The following is an 18,278-nucleotide window of genomic DNA, read 5'->3' on the forward strand; positions in this document are numbered from 1 at the left end:
ATACGTAGGCTTCACGACACCGTGTTCATACACATGAACCCACTTTTTGGACAATAATGGCATAGCCTCCCTATTAAGGACACCTCTACATTACTGACACCAACGCCCAGTCCCGTGGGTGTCCGCAATAGAGAGATTGTACTGTATATTTACGTACAGAAAATCATGTACAAAGGATGCTCAGAATTTAAAGTGCACAATGGTGCTTCTGTGTCTCCCCGAGGTACACGGTCATGCAAAATGTTTATTCGAGAAATTGCAGCTGGGACAGCGCTCACTGCGGACCCACTGTCTTATTAAGAGCGCAAATAGGAGTAATCGTAATCTGGATCTTTGAGTGGCTACTCTAAGTCTGGAATGTGACTATATATGCGATCACGCCACTTATATGAATTATGATGTAATCCTGCTGCTCTAAATGTTGTGGAGAAATTGATCAACACAAATCATACCATTTGTTGTTGTTTATTGTTGTCGCTCTTCTTCTTCTACAACACTTGTTCTTCTTCTCAACGTGGTAATTGCGAAAAACTAAGCTGAGTAATTCCGCCGAGCGTGGCGCTGATTTAAAATCGAGAAGAGTATTCAGAGGCCGATATGACAAATCAAAAAGAAAGAAAGAAAAACGTTGGCCAAAGTTTAAATGAGATTCATGAAGTGACGTTTATTAGCCACACATTATCACAGGGGCAATACTATTTACATGTAACACTAGAGCATGTTTCATCAAATAAGAAAAATTATAATTAGGCAAGCTTTACGGCACGGAGACCCCTCTAAAAGGTCCGCTTCTTTAGTTCAGAGAACACTGGCGAAAATCTTTCACAGAGATCAGTGTGATGGCGGCGGCGCATGATCCTCCCGGCTAGGTAAAGGTTTCCCTTTAAGGCTACATATACCGGGACACAAAACATGTATATGGTAATGTGGTACAATTATAGTCCTGATACAATTACATGTACATTGTATAGCCCCTATGTGCAATTGCGTAGTTGTTTCTTACAGTGTAGGGGCTATAATTGTACACATTTACCTTATACATTGACAATTCATTAAACCGATTTTAAAACGATTCTCCGAGATGGTTAAGCCACCACCAACATCCTTTAGTAAGGTGGAGGCGGTTCGTTTGTAGGTGCTGTCGCCGGTGCTTGCGGCGTTGGAGCTGGAGGTGCTGTCCTCTCTCCATGCGGAGGTTCGGACCAAGCCGTTGGAGGCCTATAGGCGGGGGGCGGTGCTGCCGAAAAGTGCTGGGAATATTCTGGTGGCTGTGGATGATGATGGAACGGCGGTGGACCCATATTATAGCCACAGTTGCCATATACTTGTGGCTGGTTAACGTAAGTCACAACTGCGCCAACATTATTAGAATGCCCACCACATACCGCCTTCGATTTACAGCAGATGATGCACTGGGCAAATGCACAGACCCAGGACAGAAGACCAACGATCATCAGGATGGTATCCCAGACGATGCTGGTAGAATTCGGAACAGAACAGGCGAACCAAGCGTAGACATAAGTTTTTACTCCGTCATCCTTTCCCAAGGCGACCGCGGCTGCCAGGAACATGGCGAAGGAGAACAAGATACTTAGCAAAATAGAAAAGATGAGTGAAACAATGATCAGTTCCCGGGATCTCTGATGAGCGGCTGCGATAGAGATGGCACCCGATATCATAATGAAGACACCGCACCAGATCCCGATGGCTGAAAGAAAAAAGTGTCACTAGGTTGATATATCGTACATGCGGAAGGCTGAAGAATACAAACAAGTATAAACAGATTATACGGTGATCAACAATATGCCCATCTGGTTAGCTTCCTTGTGTGAGCTAGTCACCTATTTAAAACTGTTTTGTTTGGTCACAGTCCCTTTGAAATAATCAAAATACATATGGTATATGTTAAGTAGAAATATGAGCGTAGTGCATCCTTTATAATTCCCTCGTTAACTTTCGCGCCTGGGACCCAGTAAGAACCTTCAATCACAGTTTTTCCCGCATGTGGCCCAATCCGTTGACTGAATCATTACCACGATTGCTACAAACCTCATCGTCACTCCAGGTCTATGACATGGCGGCGACGACCAAGATTAACAGACAAAATGTGGCTATGCAATGATAATCTGCAAAACATATCACCTCATCACCACAACGTTGCCCGCGCCGCTCTCCAAATGGTAGTGTGGCCTTTAAGAGGTGACCAAGGGCACCACTATTTTTGCTAGAACTTGAAATCCGAAAGCACTTAGAACTCTTTCAAAACTAAAGTATTGCCAATTTCGAGGGTGGAAGTCGGTTATATGTTCTTCAAAGAACAGCCTTCCATGTTGTGAATGGGCATTCGCTTCAGTTTGAAGGAGTTCTAATTGCTTGAGGATTTCAAGTCAGTCTCGCCGAAATGGTAGTGCCTATGGTCATGGAGGTCCATGCTATGGTCCACCCTTAAGGAGAACCTCGTACTCACCATCATTTGCCCTGTATGCACACGAGTTTATCATCAGGATGCCTAAGATGATGCCAAGGATTCCGCACACCACTTGAAGGACGCCAAGACCTTTTGATGCCGCGGCCGCGAAGTCTTCATCCGCTGAGTAACCTTGTGAATACTCTGGTTGCCTTATGACCGCTGTCTGTGGTTGTTGCCTGGGGCGGGGTTGCTGGTAGTACACAGACTGTTGCTGCCAAGCATTGCCTGCAGGCATGCCATCCGAGTAATAAAAATTTGCCATGGTTCTGAAATTCAAAGGCTAGATAGATGTGACATGACTACAGGCGTGTGTTTACCAATCACACCCAAGAAACGTTCGATATGAACGTCACGGAGTCAATTTTACTCATCGATTGGCCTTCTGTTTCAAAGCATAATATTACTGATGGTGGGTCATAATTGGCATAAGTTTCGTCAATTATATACATTGTACTGCGTCCTTGTTATCAACAATATTTCTAGACTTATCCTTACCAGCGTGGTTATATACCCAAGACTCTGCTCGCTGAAGTTGGCTTGATATTGGATTTGATATTGGCTTCCTTTCAGTTAAAGAAGATGGGGCGTATTGTCCCCCTCATGTAAATATTTGACTTTTCGCTGTTTACTTATTCCAATGTCAACTGATCTTTCTACGGATTAGATACAAATGCAGTCAAAATCACAGTGTCTTCGCCAGTTCCTCCCAGCCTTGAATTGAAGAATCTATAATTCGAGGCCTTTCCGGGATACAGGTACGAACTCCAGCACCCTCATGGCTCCAGTGCGTTATTCCTAGTTTTCTCAGGCCACATTTCGACGGACAGAAAATTCTCCAGCAAAAGACTCAATACGGATTCTTAAACCGTTTGCTAATATCAAAGAGGCCTCCGACGTATGCACATAAATCGAATGGCGATATTTTTAAGCAGGAATCACATGTGTTCATGTATGTGACGTCAAATAAAGATATGAAAAGATGTCACAGTCCGATAAAGGTGCTGTTACAGTGGAACCTTCCTTTGCGGACACCCCTGTTAGCAGCAAGGACACCCTCCCTACTGGGGACAGTGGTTCTGCTCCCAAATGGGTTATTTCTATACAGCGTGACATCTGTAATCAGGACACCTCCTTATCAAGGACAGCATTTGTCAGTTTCAAGGGTGTCCTTAGTAGAGAGGTTATACTGTATTATTTCCTTAGTCAAAAACTGTTTATTCATGCTTTGGCAACGTACATGGACGTGTGCAGCACTCTGTCGAAATTTCTACTGAATGATAAATGAACAATACATGTAGGTCATCAATAAACTTATGTTGATCGATAAAGAGTCAGTCTTATTTTGTTCACTTCACCGTTATCATGGTACCATGACTAAGCCAAGCACTGGTCTATAAGGCGCTCTCATGACATTAACCTAAATATATTAAAGGCCCGTGGCTCAACCAAAAGTGCGCATTGAGTCAGTCCTGAGGTCACTTGCTCATTCAGCTAAGGTTTTCCTTGATAGTTTACCGATGACAAATCAGGGCGGATCTGGGATTCTGGCGCCTGGTCCGACGAATCCAAAAGGAGTAAAACGTGATTTCGAGGGATCTCAGAGCAATAAACAGAAAATAAAAATCACTTTTCTGCGGGATGACTTAAAAATCTTGGCTCAGTATTCTTAGACAAACTTTCTGAATCACTACCTTGGTAACACCAGTCAATAAAGTATGATAACTTACACCTAATCAACATCGTTGAAGATGTTAATGTGGTGTTATTAATTATAATTTAATTGATAAATCGATGAGTTTTAACAAGTCAAAAGTTGTTGTGGACACGATGGGAGCAAACTGTGCGCAAACCCCGGGGATCCGACCCTGTGATCCTGTTGGAATTGCCGCTCCACAGCCTCAGGCGATCAGTCAAACTTTGAACAGAAAATCTCAGAAGTTTCGAGCGACTCCTTCATCGAACTACATGGATACTGGACAAGCTGTAAGCGCACTATAAACCACCCAATATATGAAAAGTTTATTCCTCTTTTATTTCAAAAGTCGATTGAACTGCAAATAAGCGAGATACATGTATGAGCAAGAGAAGGGGTACGGGGGGGGGAACAAACCATACCGTACCTTACATGTATAAGGGATACATTCTTAAAAATAAGGGTTTGGGGCCTTTAAAGCACTTAAAGAGTTTTTCATCCTACATGCACACGTATGTACACCCTACATGAGAGGGTTTCAGAGAAATTTTTAAAAAAACTCAAGGTTCCCGAAGGGTTTTTCATATCCGAGACAAGACCACTAATGAATATTCATAGGTTGGATGGTCGAGGCCTATCAATTAGACGAGTGCATGTTTTTTACTCTCAAGTACATATTTGGAGAGGTATTGAAAAAATATTTGCTGTGGCAAGTCTACAGATATAAATAAATTGTTTGGTAAAAAAAATAATTTTGAATTTTGACAACCTGGCCATAGGGGGGTGGTTCAAATTTGGAGTGAAAATGGCCGAAATGGGTAAAAATGTCCACTTGTGTCAAACTTGTCAATTTAAAAAAAAATTTCCGTGGTCAATCACCAATTTAAATCGCACCAGTTACTCGCAAGACTAACCCGTATATCATATCCGAATTTCAGTTTCACAACTCCACGCATTATTTGATGTGTCGCGGTCAAACATTGACAATTTAACTGCTAAAAGGCTTAAAAAATCAATTGTGGTCTTGTCTCATCCCTGAAAAACCTCTACGGGGTACATATTGGTGTTTGCTGAAAACCCTAAACAGATTTCCAAAAGCTCAAAACCTTTTTTTAAAGTTTAGGTAGGCAAGATGATAATTTAGACGCTGGACATTATTTGACCGTTGACTTGAAAAAAATGGAAACGTTGGAAAGACAAAGTGATTGTGTAGGCCCTTTGCAGGTTGTTCTCAATCAATTAAGCGTTAAATGCATTTTATGGCGATGAAAGATAATGAGCAGGGAACCTATTGATTAAGGCCTCCTAAATGGCTTACTACCGGGCCTATGCGACCCCCTAACGCTTTACTACGCTTTGTCTGGCGCCCAGCTTTTGGGCGACCCAGCTTGGCCCGATCGAGCCGTCACCTGTCCGAGCAGGCAGGCTGCTTTTGCTGCGACGTGACGCTCCAAAACTGAACGCGGTGAACCGAGACGTTCTGTGAAAGCCGTCAGAACGTTTTTCTGGCCCACCCGATACAAGTGGTTGTCCTCGATTGTCGATCAATACGAACGCTTGCAAAACGGATGGCACAATGGTGGTGAATTAAATTATTAAGATCTCGGCGATATGCGATGTTAGTCGGTGGCTATTCCAGTGTGGAAAATTCAGGAAAGCTTGGTGGTTTCTATTCGTGACTCGGCGTTAGTCTTCGAAGGATTTACCAAAGGTAAGGTCACCATGCACGGTTTTATACCATATTTGATTATGTAGACATGAGATAGATATGATGTAATTGACAATCATAGTTTTGCCGAAACCCCAGGTCAATTGTTACCTTAATATGCATTAGGTGGGGCACTAGGATCTTGGGTCTATTTCAATAGGTCTCCGCCTTGAAACTGAGGTATGAGGTAGGCGGCGCCTGTCGAATACAGAGAGGGCTAGTTTGTAAAATAGACATAGACCTACATTTTGTAGGTTCATTATACTCGTCTGGAATAAATTGTACACTATGTTAGGCCGTGCATATAACAGTATGCATTTATTCATCATCGATCTATACTACAGCCCAGTATAAATGTATACTAAAAAAATCAATAACAGACATGCATCTAGTTATGAATCATGATGATCAACAAAGTGAAAGTGAAAGAAGCGACACTCCTCGGTGCCATTTTAAGCGACGGCTTTCTTGCACGAGGTATCTGACCGCTTATAAAATAAGCCGGGTGGTCCTTTAACAGTTTCAGACGGCATCAATCCAGGCCTGGAACCATCTCCAGCGGCCGCCGAAATCTCATTTATTGCTGACTATACTTGTACTCACTTCAGCCAATGATAATGAGACTATAGGGGAGAGGAGAGGCAAATCTTTGAGTCTTGGTACCATCAAACCATGTATATATCATTATAGACTATCAAAATGCCCTTGTTTAAAACTTTTTTTAACCTTTCTTTAAAGAAATGCAGCATAACGCCGACTGTATCAGAATATCTGATGATCCCTTATGGGGTTTGCCATGCACCTCCAAGCGAATTGAGAAGGTACCACAGGTAAGACAACGATGTGTGGCCTATGGTGACAAGACGGGTGTGTACAGTGATACCTGCCGTAGCAAGAGTCCCGGTGTAGAAGTTTAAAATGTCATAGGATAGAATGCCCGGGAAACAAAAGATTCTATTATGCGCTTCAATCTCTGAGCTTTTGACGGTCAGGGTCTCTATAGAATACAATAGGGCCGGACACTTTTTCCAGGGGGCATTTGTTACTGTTACACTGGCTTTGTCATATCATTTCATTATAATATGTATGGTATGTCGATACCACTCGTGCACGTTTTACTGTATAGCACCGTAAGCTTGTGACGCGCTTGTGCATGAAGTTGATTGGGACCACGCATTGCTACCAAGTAATGATTTCTGCCCCTCCCCCGCCGACTGATAGTTAGCTATCCCCCAAAAACAGCTGCTCTGGGAATGACACCATTATTTCATTCACGTTGCCATGGCTGCAGACCAATGGTACACCAGGGAGTACACTCCGGACGCAGTGGATCGGCCTGACGAAAATGGGTTGCTTGGGGAGTCTAGGTAGTGGGAGTTACGTTCTGGAGTTAAGTTAACTCTTTGGGAGGGGGGGGGGCATTGTCATAGACATGGATACAAAAATCCCGGGGGTTGCAGAAATATAATTCACAAGACTTCATTATGTCCTTATTTTAACTTCAGGGGCGCAGACCGACGAAATGGAGCCATTCAATGCGAGTGGTGAACGTTAGTGAAGGAAACCTCCAAAATATGGGCTACAGGAATCTAGAACATTGGTTAGAGGAGGACAACAATGTCTACGTTGGACGCACCCTTAGCAAGTATGCTCCAAATTACACGGCCAAACCTGGGAGTGACCCGGACAAGTGGGGCAACCCGTATAGTCTGAATGAATACTCCAGGGAAGAGTGTTGTCGGAAATATGAGGCGCACGCCCGTGAGAATCTTTTGGGACAGTTACATGAGCTGACGGGTAAAGTGTTGGGATGTTGGTGTCATCCACTGCAATGCCACGGGGATGTGTTGATGAAGTTACACAAGGAATACATCGGGAACTCTTGAAATAAGCCATGTCACAATCTAGGCAGATTGTGCAGCGAAATAACTAACAATGCATTTTAGCTCATCCATTTACTAGATGGGGATGGGAATGGAGATGGACTGCATATCGGTTGCTGCTCCTGGATGGACAAGACATCATGAACACATGGATTGAGAATAGTCTCCTTTGACATCATCCTGGCACCAGTTGTTTTTTAATATACCTTCGCTTCTCGATATATGACGTAGGAGTAAAAAGGCCCGATCACAGGATGCTTCCACATGGACGGTCTGACCCTTCATCCAACGCGACTGCTTGGCTGCGATGCGTCAGACTTCCTTTTCATCACGTTGTAGCCATATCTCGTACGATCCATCAAAAGGAGGGTTGGTAGTCCAATCTTGCAGAATGCAGCTGTATTATTCTGCTGCATGTACAACTAGGAGATCTGTATGGTTTCTCCCAAAGTGGAGACACTCCAGTTCGTATGTATTTGTCACCGACACGTGTCACAACCTGTCCCTGCATCTTAGATTGTAATCGAAAATGCCATTTTCAACTTGAGACAACTGGTATGAGCAGAGACATATTATTTTACATATGGTTTCCACATGTGTCACAACCGATCACTGTCTCCGTGATTGTGAGAGAACTGTTATGATTTCTTCAAAGGCAGAGATGGTCCATTTTACTTATCATATTCACACGCGTCACAACCTGTCGCTGTCTCCAAGACAATATTCGAAAGTGCCATTTTCAAACATGAGAGACAATTGTACATAGTCCCTGGAGTGTGTCTCTCATATTAAATCTTCTGCCCCAGCAAGCGAGGGGACGGAAGACATACCTGTTGTGTGCTTATGCAAGAGATAGTGCCTGAGCACACTCCCCTAGTCTAGTGAGGTTATTTTATTCATACATGTAACTTTGAAAACCCAAGAGACAAATAACATTATTCATTATATACAGAAAATGGCTTATTTTTCTTTATATTATCTCTATAGTGAGCTGTACAATGACTTGGATCTAGAACTTACACTGAATAATTTTTACACGGAGAAAGACCACGACCTACGATAAGGAACTCTGTCTTCACAGACCTAGGTATATCATGACATGAGCAGAGGACTGGCAATTCTCTTGAAAGAATTGTTACTCAAATAGATAAACTGGACCGCAGCATAAAAATGTCCATATTATACACATAGGACGAACTTAAAGATGTTTAAAGGACAAGTTGCATGAATAAATTGACCCATACCATAATAAAATACCTTAAAGTACATAATGCGAGAACGTGTTTAGTTCACGTTCTGCTTTGTAGTTGGCTTCACAGGTGGGATAAATTCATTCGTACAACTAGTCCTTTTAGGCAGACTATCAAACGAGATCAATCGTCACTTTGATCATTTCAGGAAAGAACCAGAAACTGTATAAGGGAGCTTTACCAAATCTCTCATATCCTGAATACAGCAGAACCTCCCTTAGCAGACACCTCTCATAAAAGGACTCCTCCCATGAAGGTCACTGCACTTGGTCCCAAATTCGTTCTTTCAATTTACTTCTTTTCCTTTTCTTTTTTCTTTAATAAATTCATTCAGTTGCATCACGTAATAGGAAAGACCGACATTTTCTCACGGAGTAAACAAACATAAAGATGACATTTCAATGTCTATGGTCTGGCATCAAGTTCGTCATGCACCCAAAACCATTCTGTAAACTGCAAACTTTTTGCTCCAATTTAATATCTAAAATAATTTTTGAAAAGATTACGAAATCTTTTTGGTTTTTCCTACTTTATAAAAACTAAATTTTCACGCTTTGAATTTTTTCGCAAATTGATATCATTGGCAAAATCGGCAAATACAAAACGCCAGCAAAGATTTTATTTGACAGTTTACAGGATATGAATACATAAGATACATAGATATATGAAACATACATCATGCAACAACTAAATGGACAATACAATGTACATAATAAAATAAGCACCACCACGGAAATCAAGAAAACTTTTCTACCGTTACAGAACCGAGGTTTTGGGACTACAAAACACCTGTTTTTTTCATTAGGAAAGCACCACGCCTATTCAAATTGTCCTTGAAGGACTCCAACAAGATTGGGTCAGTTCATTCGTATACGTTGTACTCTAAAACACATTGGTTACAATGTCTCAAGCCTCGTTTTCAACACAGAGGTTTGGTGAGACAACCATAATCTCTTAGATAGGTTATTAACGTGTCGAAAACAGATTCGTTGTGGATTATGCCTTTGATAAATCAAGGCTGGGTGTTTTAGAATAGCAATTTATATCTCACTTTTGGTATAGGTTCTCTCACCAAACACTGCTCAGGTGGAGCTGTTGTTTTGTCCAAAACAGTGGCTGCAGCCTCATTTTGGCTTACATTTATAAAAGCTGCACTCTTGCGGTGTTCAGCGGCAAGTCAACAAACACCCCCAATTCCATATCAAAGCATAAATAACATTCAATAAGAAGCCGTCAAAATATTGCCTTTACATTAAATAGGGGAAGAAACACATCCATTACACGAAGGCCGGTTTCACCCAAGAGGAATAGGCATGATATTTTCCAAATGATCTGCGAAGTTACACTGTTCAGAAATGCAAAAATGCCAGAGCTACAACAGACGAACAGAAAATCAAGGAAAACCTAGCATAACCATGGATAAAGACCCTTCCAATTTGAATCCTGAACTGCCAATTTTTCCTATTAGTCTGTTTCAAACACAAATGACTTTGAGCAATTTGGCCTGATTGACCAATATCTATAGTTTGTCATTACCCATTAAGATCGGGCATTGCGAACAAAAATTTAGCAACATTGATATAACAAGATGTCGATTCTATTTCTGAAATTTCTTCTGCATGGTGTAATAATCAAAACAATGGTAACCAGTGGCAAGGTCACCATTATTTGAAGAATTCACCACCAGACGACCTAAAAGCTTGGCGATAATCAATCGTTTCTTGTGTTGCCATGGTTACCATTCCATGGCCTCAATCCCAGTTCTCCCAGTCTTCATCCTGTTAAAATGAAGAAGAGAATATTTCGTTAAATGTACTTCTTGATCTTCTTCTTCTTCTTCTTAGTGTTCGATTTTTTCTTCTTTGTTTAATAGAACGTTGGAGCACCAATGCATGCGCGATAACTTGTACGAAACAGTTACAAAAACATAAAACCACAACAAACCAATGTAGGGTGGAGTGCATCAGGGGTGCACACCCTCCTCCCCCATTTCTTTGAAGGCAAAGATTTTTTAGGGTGCCTCGCCTCAAGTAGCAAATAGCTTCTTCTAATTGTCGCTCTCAGATGCCAAGAAAGAGCATACTTGGCACCTAAATATTACATTTTATCTGAGAGCTGTCAATTCCAAGATGGCTCCCCAAATTTCGATCAATGACAGAGCTAACTTTTGTAACAAGACTGCTTTACTTTTCATTCTCATTGGGTCTTTTTCTTGTCATCCAGTGGCCCTGATATGCAGTTGGCTCCCCAGTGGTGACAACGCATAGAAGTCATTGACACTGTAGTTTAGGGTTTCACCACTGACCTCTTCAAGTTTCTTCTCCACTGTGTCCAATGATATCTTCTTTGCCGCCTCCTGTGCCATCTTCAAATCTTCCTCGGTCACCTCAATATCAAAGTCCTTCTCCCAATCATCATCAAGACTAGACGACTCTGAAAACAAACAGAGTAAAGATATCAGAGTAAAAAGGCTTGAAATTAAGAAATCTATAGCAGCAGCATGACTGACCGACAGGGACAGTTACCATTTGTCCAGATCCTCCACTCAAGGGAAGATTTTTCATCTACAGTGGTACCTCTCTTAGCGGATACCTCTTCACTAAGGACACACTCTATCAAGGACACATGGCACCAAATTGGTCAATTCCATTGCATTCGACCTTGTAACAGGACACCTCTCACTTATGGACAGCATTTGTCAGTCTAAAGGGTGTCCTTAATGGTAGAGGTTCAACTGTATTGCTTGATTTTGACGACTGCATTTTTTGGCTTTGGTCGTCATCAAACCACAAACGTGACGACTTACACCAAAGGCAAGGGGACTACCAATAAGAAACTCACCTTTGCTGTTTGAACTGCCACAGCTGTCCGTTGGCGTATTGGCATCTCGGCCAACAATCACGGTATCTCCGCTCAATTTCGATTTCACCTCAACAGGCGTGGGTTGAAGATGCTTTACATCATCTACAGGGTGAAACAACACAGCCTCTTCCATTCTTGGCACAACAGATTCTTTGGCCTGATCCAAAACTGGTAATGGTTCCTCTACTAAAGTTACAGAGTCTTGTTCACCTGAACTCGCTTCAACCAGAATCATTGTCGGACTCTCTGAAGTAGCTCCGATGCCTTCAGTTCCAGGAATGGCCACATTTTCGTTATCACAGATAGGTACATTCAATGGTGTAGGCGCAGCGACACTGTCCGTATTTTTCAGATCAGGTGCATCAGTTTCAGAAATTGATCCCTTCACATCATCCTTGCTTTCTGAAACCGAGCATGGTATCGTTTCCATATTCTTATTTGTCTCCTCCAATACGTCAGGTGATATAGCAGGGAGCCTTTCATCCGTCTTGGCTGATGGAGCTCCAAGGGATTCGGGGTCCTTGGGTGGTGAGTTTGGAGCAGCCATGTCTTCCCAATCTGAAGAGAGATTCAGAGAAGGCCATAAAGTTCTTTAAAAATAAAGCTACTAGTTCCACTAAAATTTGGACATCCAACAGGAAAATGGTGCTTTGGTTCAATGAACAATTAAATTCGGATCTGCTCTAGTACTTCTTGAATAAATGAGTAAAATATCCTCCATCAAATCAACTGTTAAAGAAATCTGTTCTTGATTGGGCAGTCTGTTCCTTTCTCTCAGCATCTGGTCATAGGTATTAGTGCGGTTCATTTCAGTAACTATCAGGCAAGTGTTCTTCCTAATGCACGAGACTGACAGGCATTTTTGTCATAAAGATATCTCACCATCTTCCCATCCGACAGTCTCGCTTTTAGCCTCCTCGGCTCTTTTCTTCAGCTCCCGCCTCCTCTCTTCATCCTTCTCCAAAAGGTGCAACTTGTAGAAGTATCTTTGCCAGAACAGGGTATGGGACACCTCTGAAGGCACCTGCAAATAGAGGTCATGGAACACTGAAGATGCTTTCTAGTGCAGACTACAGATTCTTTCAGAAAACACATCCGAAAATTCAACTCAGTACGACAGTTGGGGCGAACAAGGCACTCTAGTTTTCCACTGGAGATCTTTTCACCAATGCTAATTTGATAACAAACTGGATTGAGTGGCAAACCAAGATGATGGATATCATTTTATTCTCAGACCAAATGCTTTTACACTCTCACCATTGTGACCAAGCCCTTGGGTAAGTGGCTCACGTCTCTAGGCTAATGGGCAAGTGTCTCCTGCTTGGCACCAAACAGTCAGTGGGAGACTCTACACATGCAGGCAGGGCTCTTTGTCTAACTTGCCTTCCTCCATCAGGTCGTATAAATGGGTACCATGTGGAAATGCTCAGGTTGCATTGATACCTGAGCAGCCCACAAAAGTTCTTTTGAATGCTTCAGAATTAGAGTGGAACCTCCCTTAGTGGACAACTCTCTATCAAGGACAACCTCTCCATTAAGGACACTGATTTTTGTCCCAAATTGGTTGTTTCCATTCAATTTGACCTCTCTAATCAGGACACCTCTCTATTAAGGACAGCACTTGTCAGTCCCATGTGTGTCCTTAATAGAGAGGTTCTACTGTATATGCCAAGGTCAATGTATGAAGTGGGATGAAAATCTACTGCAGCTGATATCGGACTCCAAACCCATGACATTCTCCTGTAACTTTTTCATCTTTTACTAAAGAATTGATCAGTTTGGTGAATAATCTACAACAAGGCCCAAGTCTGCTTACCAACTGTGTATACAAAGCCCTGACATCAACATTCGAGACCAATAACTCTGATATGTGTCCTTTTTTCTCAAGCAGATCATTTGTTGCCAACCACTCATCAAACTCCACCGGAGGTCCTGCTGGCGCATTGATGTAGGTCCCAGGGTCGACCTGGATTGCTCGTAAGCGCACCTATAATGAAATTGAAGTGTACACTGTTCCTCATCATACAGAAGATTTTCAAAGATTTTGTTAAAATCTGACTTTGAAATAGGCTGGTATGGCTGGAGTGGTTTGGAGGACACCTCTCTTATAAAGGACAGCACTTGTCTGTCCCAAGGGTGTCCTTAATAGAGGTTCTACTGTACTTTGTCCATCACAAGGGTCACCAAGAGCCTGGGCCTCCTAATTCAGCCCTCCACAAGCTTTTCTCAAGGTAGGGTGGTAAACCTGATATTCAAGAAGTTGGATATTCAAGAAGTTTTGCCAGTGTGCAGCACAAGGTAGGGTGGTCAGCAATTTAAGACAGGGCGGCCCTGTAGAAACCCTTTACAAAATTCTAGAGCAAGGTAGGCTGGCTCTTCCAAGAATTGTGGTAAGCTGCCAAGGTAATGTGGACCGCCCTGACAAATGACCTTGTGAAGATCACTGCTCAAGCATTAGGCAAACATGTAGATTTTTTCCTTATAATGAACTTTGAACATACCTTGGCTTTATCAAAGACAGTGACTGAGTCTTTACCAACCATGACTTGTTCCTCATCACTGTCATCTGGGGGGACTGTCAACACCTGGGTGATACCACCCAGGATATAACCCAATCCTTTTTTCATCTTCGCTGATGTGGTGCTAGCATTCTCTTCCTGTAATGCATGTTAAATTGGTTTTGAAGTATGCACCTGGGTAGAATATTTGTGCTGCGTTATATTTCTGAATTGCAAGTGCAAAAATATTCTGACATTACATAGTCCCAACGCTGTCCTCCAAAACCTTTTGGAGATAGGAAACAAACTACTTCACGAGAGGGAAAGATTGCAAGAATGAGACGCTACAATTTATTTCCAACATTCTATCTCTTTAAATTTACTTAGCCTAACTAAGCAACTATAGATTTTTTGGACTTACAGAACCTTTGTTCATGTTGTCAATAGCAAAGCCAATGCCAACTGCCCAACATTTGCACTAAGAATCAAACACCGGAATCCATCCTTTGAAGAACTTAGACGAAATATGAAAGGGGATATTTTGTAAGAAGAACTTACTTTAATTCCTTCTTTAACCGCATGAGCGACTGTTCTGGTATCTGTCTGCATGGTACAAGTGTACTCTGCTAAATCTCTTTTCACAAATTCCATGGCAGACACAGACTGCAAATGGTGGAAGATGACAGTATATATAAGGCAAAAGTTGTACAAGTTTTAATTGCGCGGAAATTCATTGCTCAATTTTCCTGTCATACAAGTAGGCCTAAATCTAGATTTAATCTCCAGAAGTGGCACACAAACTTGAAGAACACTTAAAGAACACATCAGTATGCCTAACCCGACTTCGGACAATGCCATATGCCACTGTGACCCTTCGTTCCAGGTAAAACACAGGACTGGTTAGCACCCAAACAAACTTGTTCAAAAAAAGGTCGATTGGGCCTATACATTTGAATACACGCAAACTGGAGCCTGTTCACCAACTCGTGGAGAATTGGCCCAAATGGCATGAAATAGGCCTTGGACTCAAAACTGAAAATGTGACCAATAAATAATCATGATATTTACTATTGCGGAACTTAAGACTGAATTTCAGTCTGAAGTCTAACATTGCACGATACTGTATCGCCACTTGGCACTTCTGCGTTATATGGCAATTTACGTCATGACGTTAATTCCCATTAAAAGGTGGATCTTCTCATGACATGGCGATTCAATATCACGCAACGTTACATGTATCAACTCGGCCTCAGCGAGGTCCAGGACAAAGCATTTTGAATGGTGGCAAATGTTTTACACTGGAGGAGGCCATGACATATTCGTACAGCTTTCACATTCTTGCCAATGGCATGGATAGATAATCTAGTCATACTTAATCTAATTGATCCACATTTACAGTACACCCACTACTATACAGTCTCTACAACAGTCAACAGTCAAGTGACAGTCGTACAGGGGCCATTTTTGCATAACATTATTACAAAACTGAAAATTGCGCACCTTGTCTTTGACGGTCTGTAGCCATCCTCCCAGCCAGCCACCATCATCACCACCACTAAAATGTAAAGAAAACATTATTGTAATAAAATCTATAAAGACTATTTCAATATAATTGCAACAGTCTGGATAACTGATGACTTATTCTGCCAATATTTGGAAATTTCGTACCTGCAATTTGCCATTTCTATTGTTTTCTCTCTTTTCGGAGAAGTAAACATCGTGTCACTGATTCCGTCCTTGCCGGGACGGGCTTCTTAGGCTGTTGTGAAGACAATCCCACACCCGAGCCATCCTTAGCTTCAAGGCCTTTCCCTCGGCACTTACCGAGCTGTGTTGTTTGTGCGAGGAAAGGAGCCCGGTAAGGAGGCATACACTGAACTTACCCTTGTATTTGAGGATGCATCCGAGACAGATGTATAGGCCACTTTGTATTTAGCCCGGCTAAGATCCTTTTCTCACATGTCACACTCATCATGTCCTCGTGGAAGCCAGGATCATCAGACAACACCCCAGACAACACCAGACAAGTTGGTAAGGCCAAAAAAGTAACAGACTTTCCCAATTTAAGGGGATCAGTCATCAATGTCAATACATTGATGTTGCAAGATACGGACTATCCTATAGGACATTTAAAACTGTTACACTGGTCTTGTTTTGAGCTCACAGAGCAGACGGCGCAGTTTGCCTCAATGATGATTTGATCACAATAATAAGATCGATCGTGAATTCTTCAGATCATTATTATTTCCTTTTGAAATAAATGAAATATTCATGGACCAATGGATATCATCCATTGCACTCTGATAATCTGCTGTCATTATTGTTCAGATATTGGTATATCATGTACATCATGTGCTCCCTTCCATATCCGTTCTGTGAAGTTTATGGCAAGGATGGTGATATAAACAGTCAGACCAGTGATCTAATGGTATTATAATAGCCAACTTATCATGATCATATGATTGATATCAGGTTTAGGGAAGCGGAACACATGATAAAGCTCCCATAATTTTAAGCCTGTGGGTTGTTCGGATATTGAAGCGCATCATATAATACTTTGTTTCCCCGGATTTTCTGTCCTCATGACACTTCAAAGATATAAAATGAATATAAAATAGGTTTCAATAATGAAAAATAAATAAAAAGTTAACCTGGTCGAACTTTTCCAAGTTTTCTGACGTCATCGGCCATTATCAACTTCTGATTGGTCGAAAGTTTGTGTACAATGTACATGCATGCTGAAAAGGAAAAAAGCTCGCTTCCCGCCAAGATAATTATATGCACTTAAAAATCACCTCCGTTTGCGTTTCCCCGCAATATAGCGTACAGGGTTTTCCTTCATTCGGTTGGAAAGATTCCTCCCGGCGGGAACTATTTCGACTGTTTGGTAAAACAACAAGAAACGCAACCGCGAAATTATTTCGTTTCTTCGGTTCTTGTAATCTAAACATTCCACCTTTGTTTCTCTTCACGCCGCAGCATTACCCGAATGCCGCCTGGATGCGTTCGTGCACGCACGAGTGAACTGATCAGTCTGCAGTTCGATGAAATCAGAAGACAGGTTTCTCGACCGGGGGCTCTCCCCAACATTAACATTCCCGGCTATTGAAGTACTTTCCGGTGTACCCCCGTGGACAGGACCTAATTTTCAAAGTCGTTTGATCGATGAGAGTGGTAACACCGTTTTGAGGGTTTTTGTAATAGGCCAACTCGTAACTACACATATCCCGCCGTCCAAAGAAAAAATCCATCTGCATCCGTCAATTTCAGTCAGCCACTAAAAGAAGTCAGCATAAGGTGTATATCTGGTTTACAATTCGGGACAAATAACATTGGTGTACAAATATACTTGGCGACGATGACCAGTGTGACCGGCTCCTGTTGTAGAAAATTGCCAGTGGTCCATAAGATGCGGATAGATACCAGCTGCAGCATTACTACATGAAGCATAGCTTAGAGGTGTTGTTTGTAATAACTATTGCCATCGATCTGTAGGCTTATTGATCGGCCGTAGGTGTGATGATTGAGGGCAACTGAGTAATTTGATCTGACCATCCCCGGGTGCTGAGATCACTTGGTAATCTGATGGCTATATCAGCATGACAATTTTACAGGATCTGTAGATGTTTCCATCACGGCATGCCGATCTCTGCTGGCGGTTTGCGTAGCCATGGAGAAGACTTTAGGACTGATTTTCTATTGGTCATTGCCAATTTTCCCATGAATGTTAAATATGGCCCTTGACATTCTACTTTCGGCATGTATAGGCCTACATAAACTTGATGATAGATCTTTCAACGAATGATAACCAGTCGCAAAAACCGCCACTCCTTTAAGACAGGGATTTCAGCAACAGTGTTTTTCAATGACACTCTTCGTTTGTCGATAACCCACCATCCCCTCCATTACCACTT

At 42.0% G+C, this 18,278-nt stretch overlaps 2 protein-coding genes and 1 long non-coding RNA gene across 3 annotated transcripts; 1 reads left to right on the forward strand and 2 right to left on the reverse strand.

The window, feature by feature from the left end:
• Positions 1–638: 638 nt before the first annotated feature.
• LOC135485850 (uncharacterized) lies at positions 639–3,531 on the reverse strand. The gene is made up of 3 exons (XM_064768161.1): positions 2,966–3,531; positions 2,468–2,736; positions 639–1,708 (listed from the first exon to the last, which is right to left on the reverse strand). Exons 2-3 carry the CDS (start codon positions 2,730–2,732, stop codon positions 1,107–1,109), a joined length of 867 nt encoding a protein of 288 aa, XP_064624231.1. The 5' UTR covers positions 2,733–2,736; positions 2,966–3,531; the 3' UTR covers positions 639–1,106.
• Positions 3,532–5,695: 2,164 nt separating this feature from the next.
• Positions 5,696–8,710, forward strand: LOC135486172 (uncharacterized). The gene is made up of 3 exons (XR_010446671.1): positions 5,696–5,874; positions 6,610–6,701; positions 7,377–8,710. It is a non-coding gene; the product is annotated as an uncharacterized LOC135486172 (long non-coding RNA).
• On the reverse strand, positions 8,702–16,053 carry LOC135486171 (BSD domain-containing protein 1-like). The gene is made up of 9 exons (XM_064768762.1): positions 16,033–16,053; positions 15,865–15,919; positions 14,923–15,027; positions 14,368–14,523; positions 13,683–13,853; positions 12,749–12,890; positions 11,846–12,424; positions 11,310–11,437; positions 8,702–10,782 (listed from the first exon to the last, which is right to left on the reverse strand). Exons 1-9 carry the CDS (start codon positions 16,044–16,046, stop codon positions 10,756–10,758), a joined length of 1,377 nt encoding a protein of 458 aa, XP_064624832.1. The 5' UTR covers positions 16,047–16,053; the 3' UTR covers positions 8,702–10,755.
• Positions 16,054–18,278: the final 2,225 nt, after the last annotated feature.

This window comes from Lineus longissimus, chromosome 4, assembly GCF_910592395.1.
Source record: "Lineus longissimus chromosome 4, tnLinLong1.2, whole genome shotgun sequence".
Classification (NCBI taxonomy): Eukaryota; Metazoa; Nemertea; class Pilidiophora; order Heteronemertea; family Lineidae; genus Lineus; species Lineus longissimus.

Excerpts from the sequence above, each read along its gene's own strand:
- LOC135486171 (XM_064768762.1), bottom strand. Across the intron at positions 15,028-15,864 it reads TACAGACCGTCAAAGACAAG|TCTGTGTCTGCCATGGAATT; the intron begins GTGCGCAATTTT and ends CACCATTTGCAG. Across the intron at positions 10,783-11,309 it reads TGGAGAAGAAACTTGAAGAG|GATGAAGACTGGGAGAACTG; the intron begins GTCAGTGGTGAA and ends TCATTTTAACAG.
- LOC135485850 (XM_064768161.1), bottom strand. The coding sequence starts at position 2,732 with ATGGCAAATTTTTATTACTCGGATGGCATGCCTGCAGGCAATGCTTGG. Across the intron at positions 1,709-2,467 it reads TGCATACAGGGCAAATGATG|CCATCGGGATCTGGTGCGGT; the intron begins GTGAGTACGAGG and ends TTTTTCTTTCAG.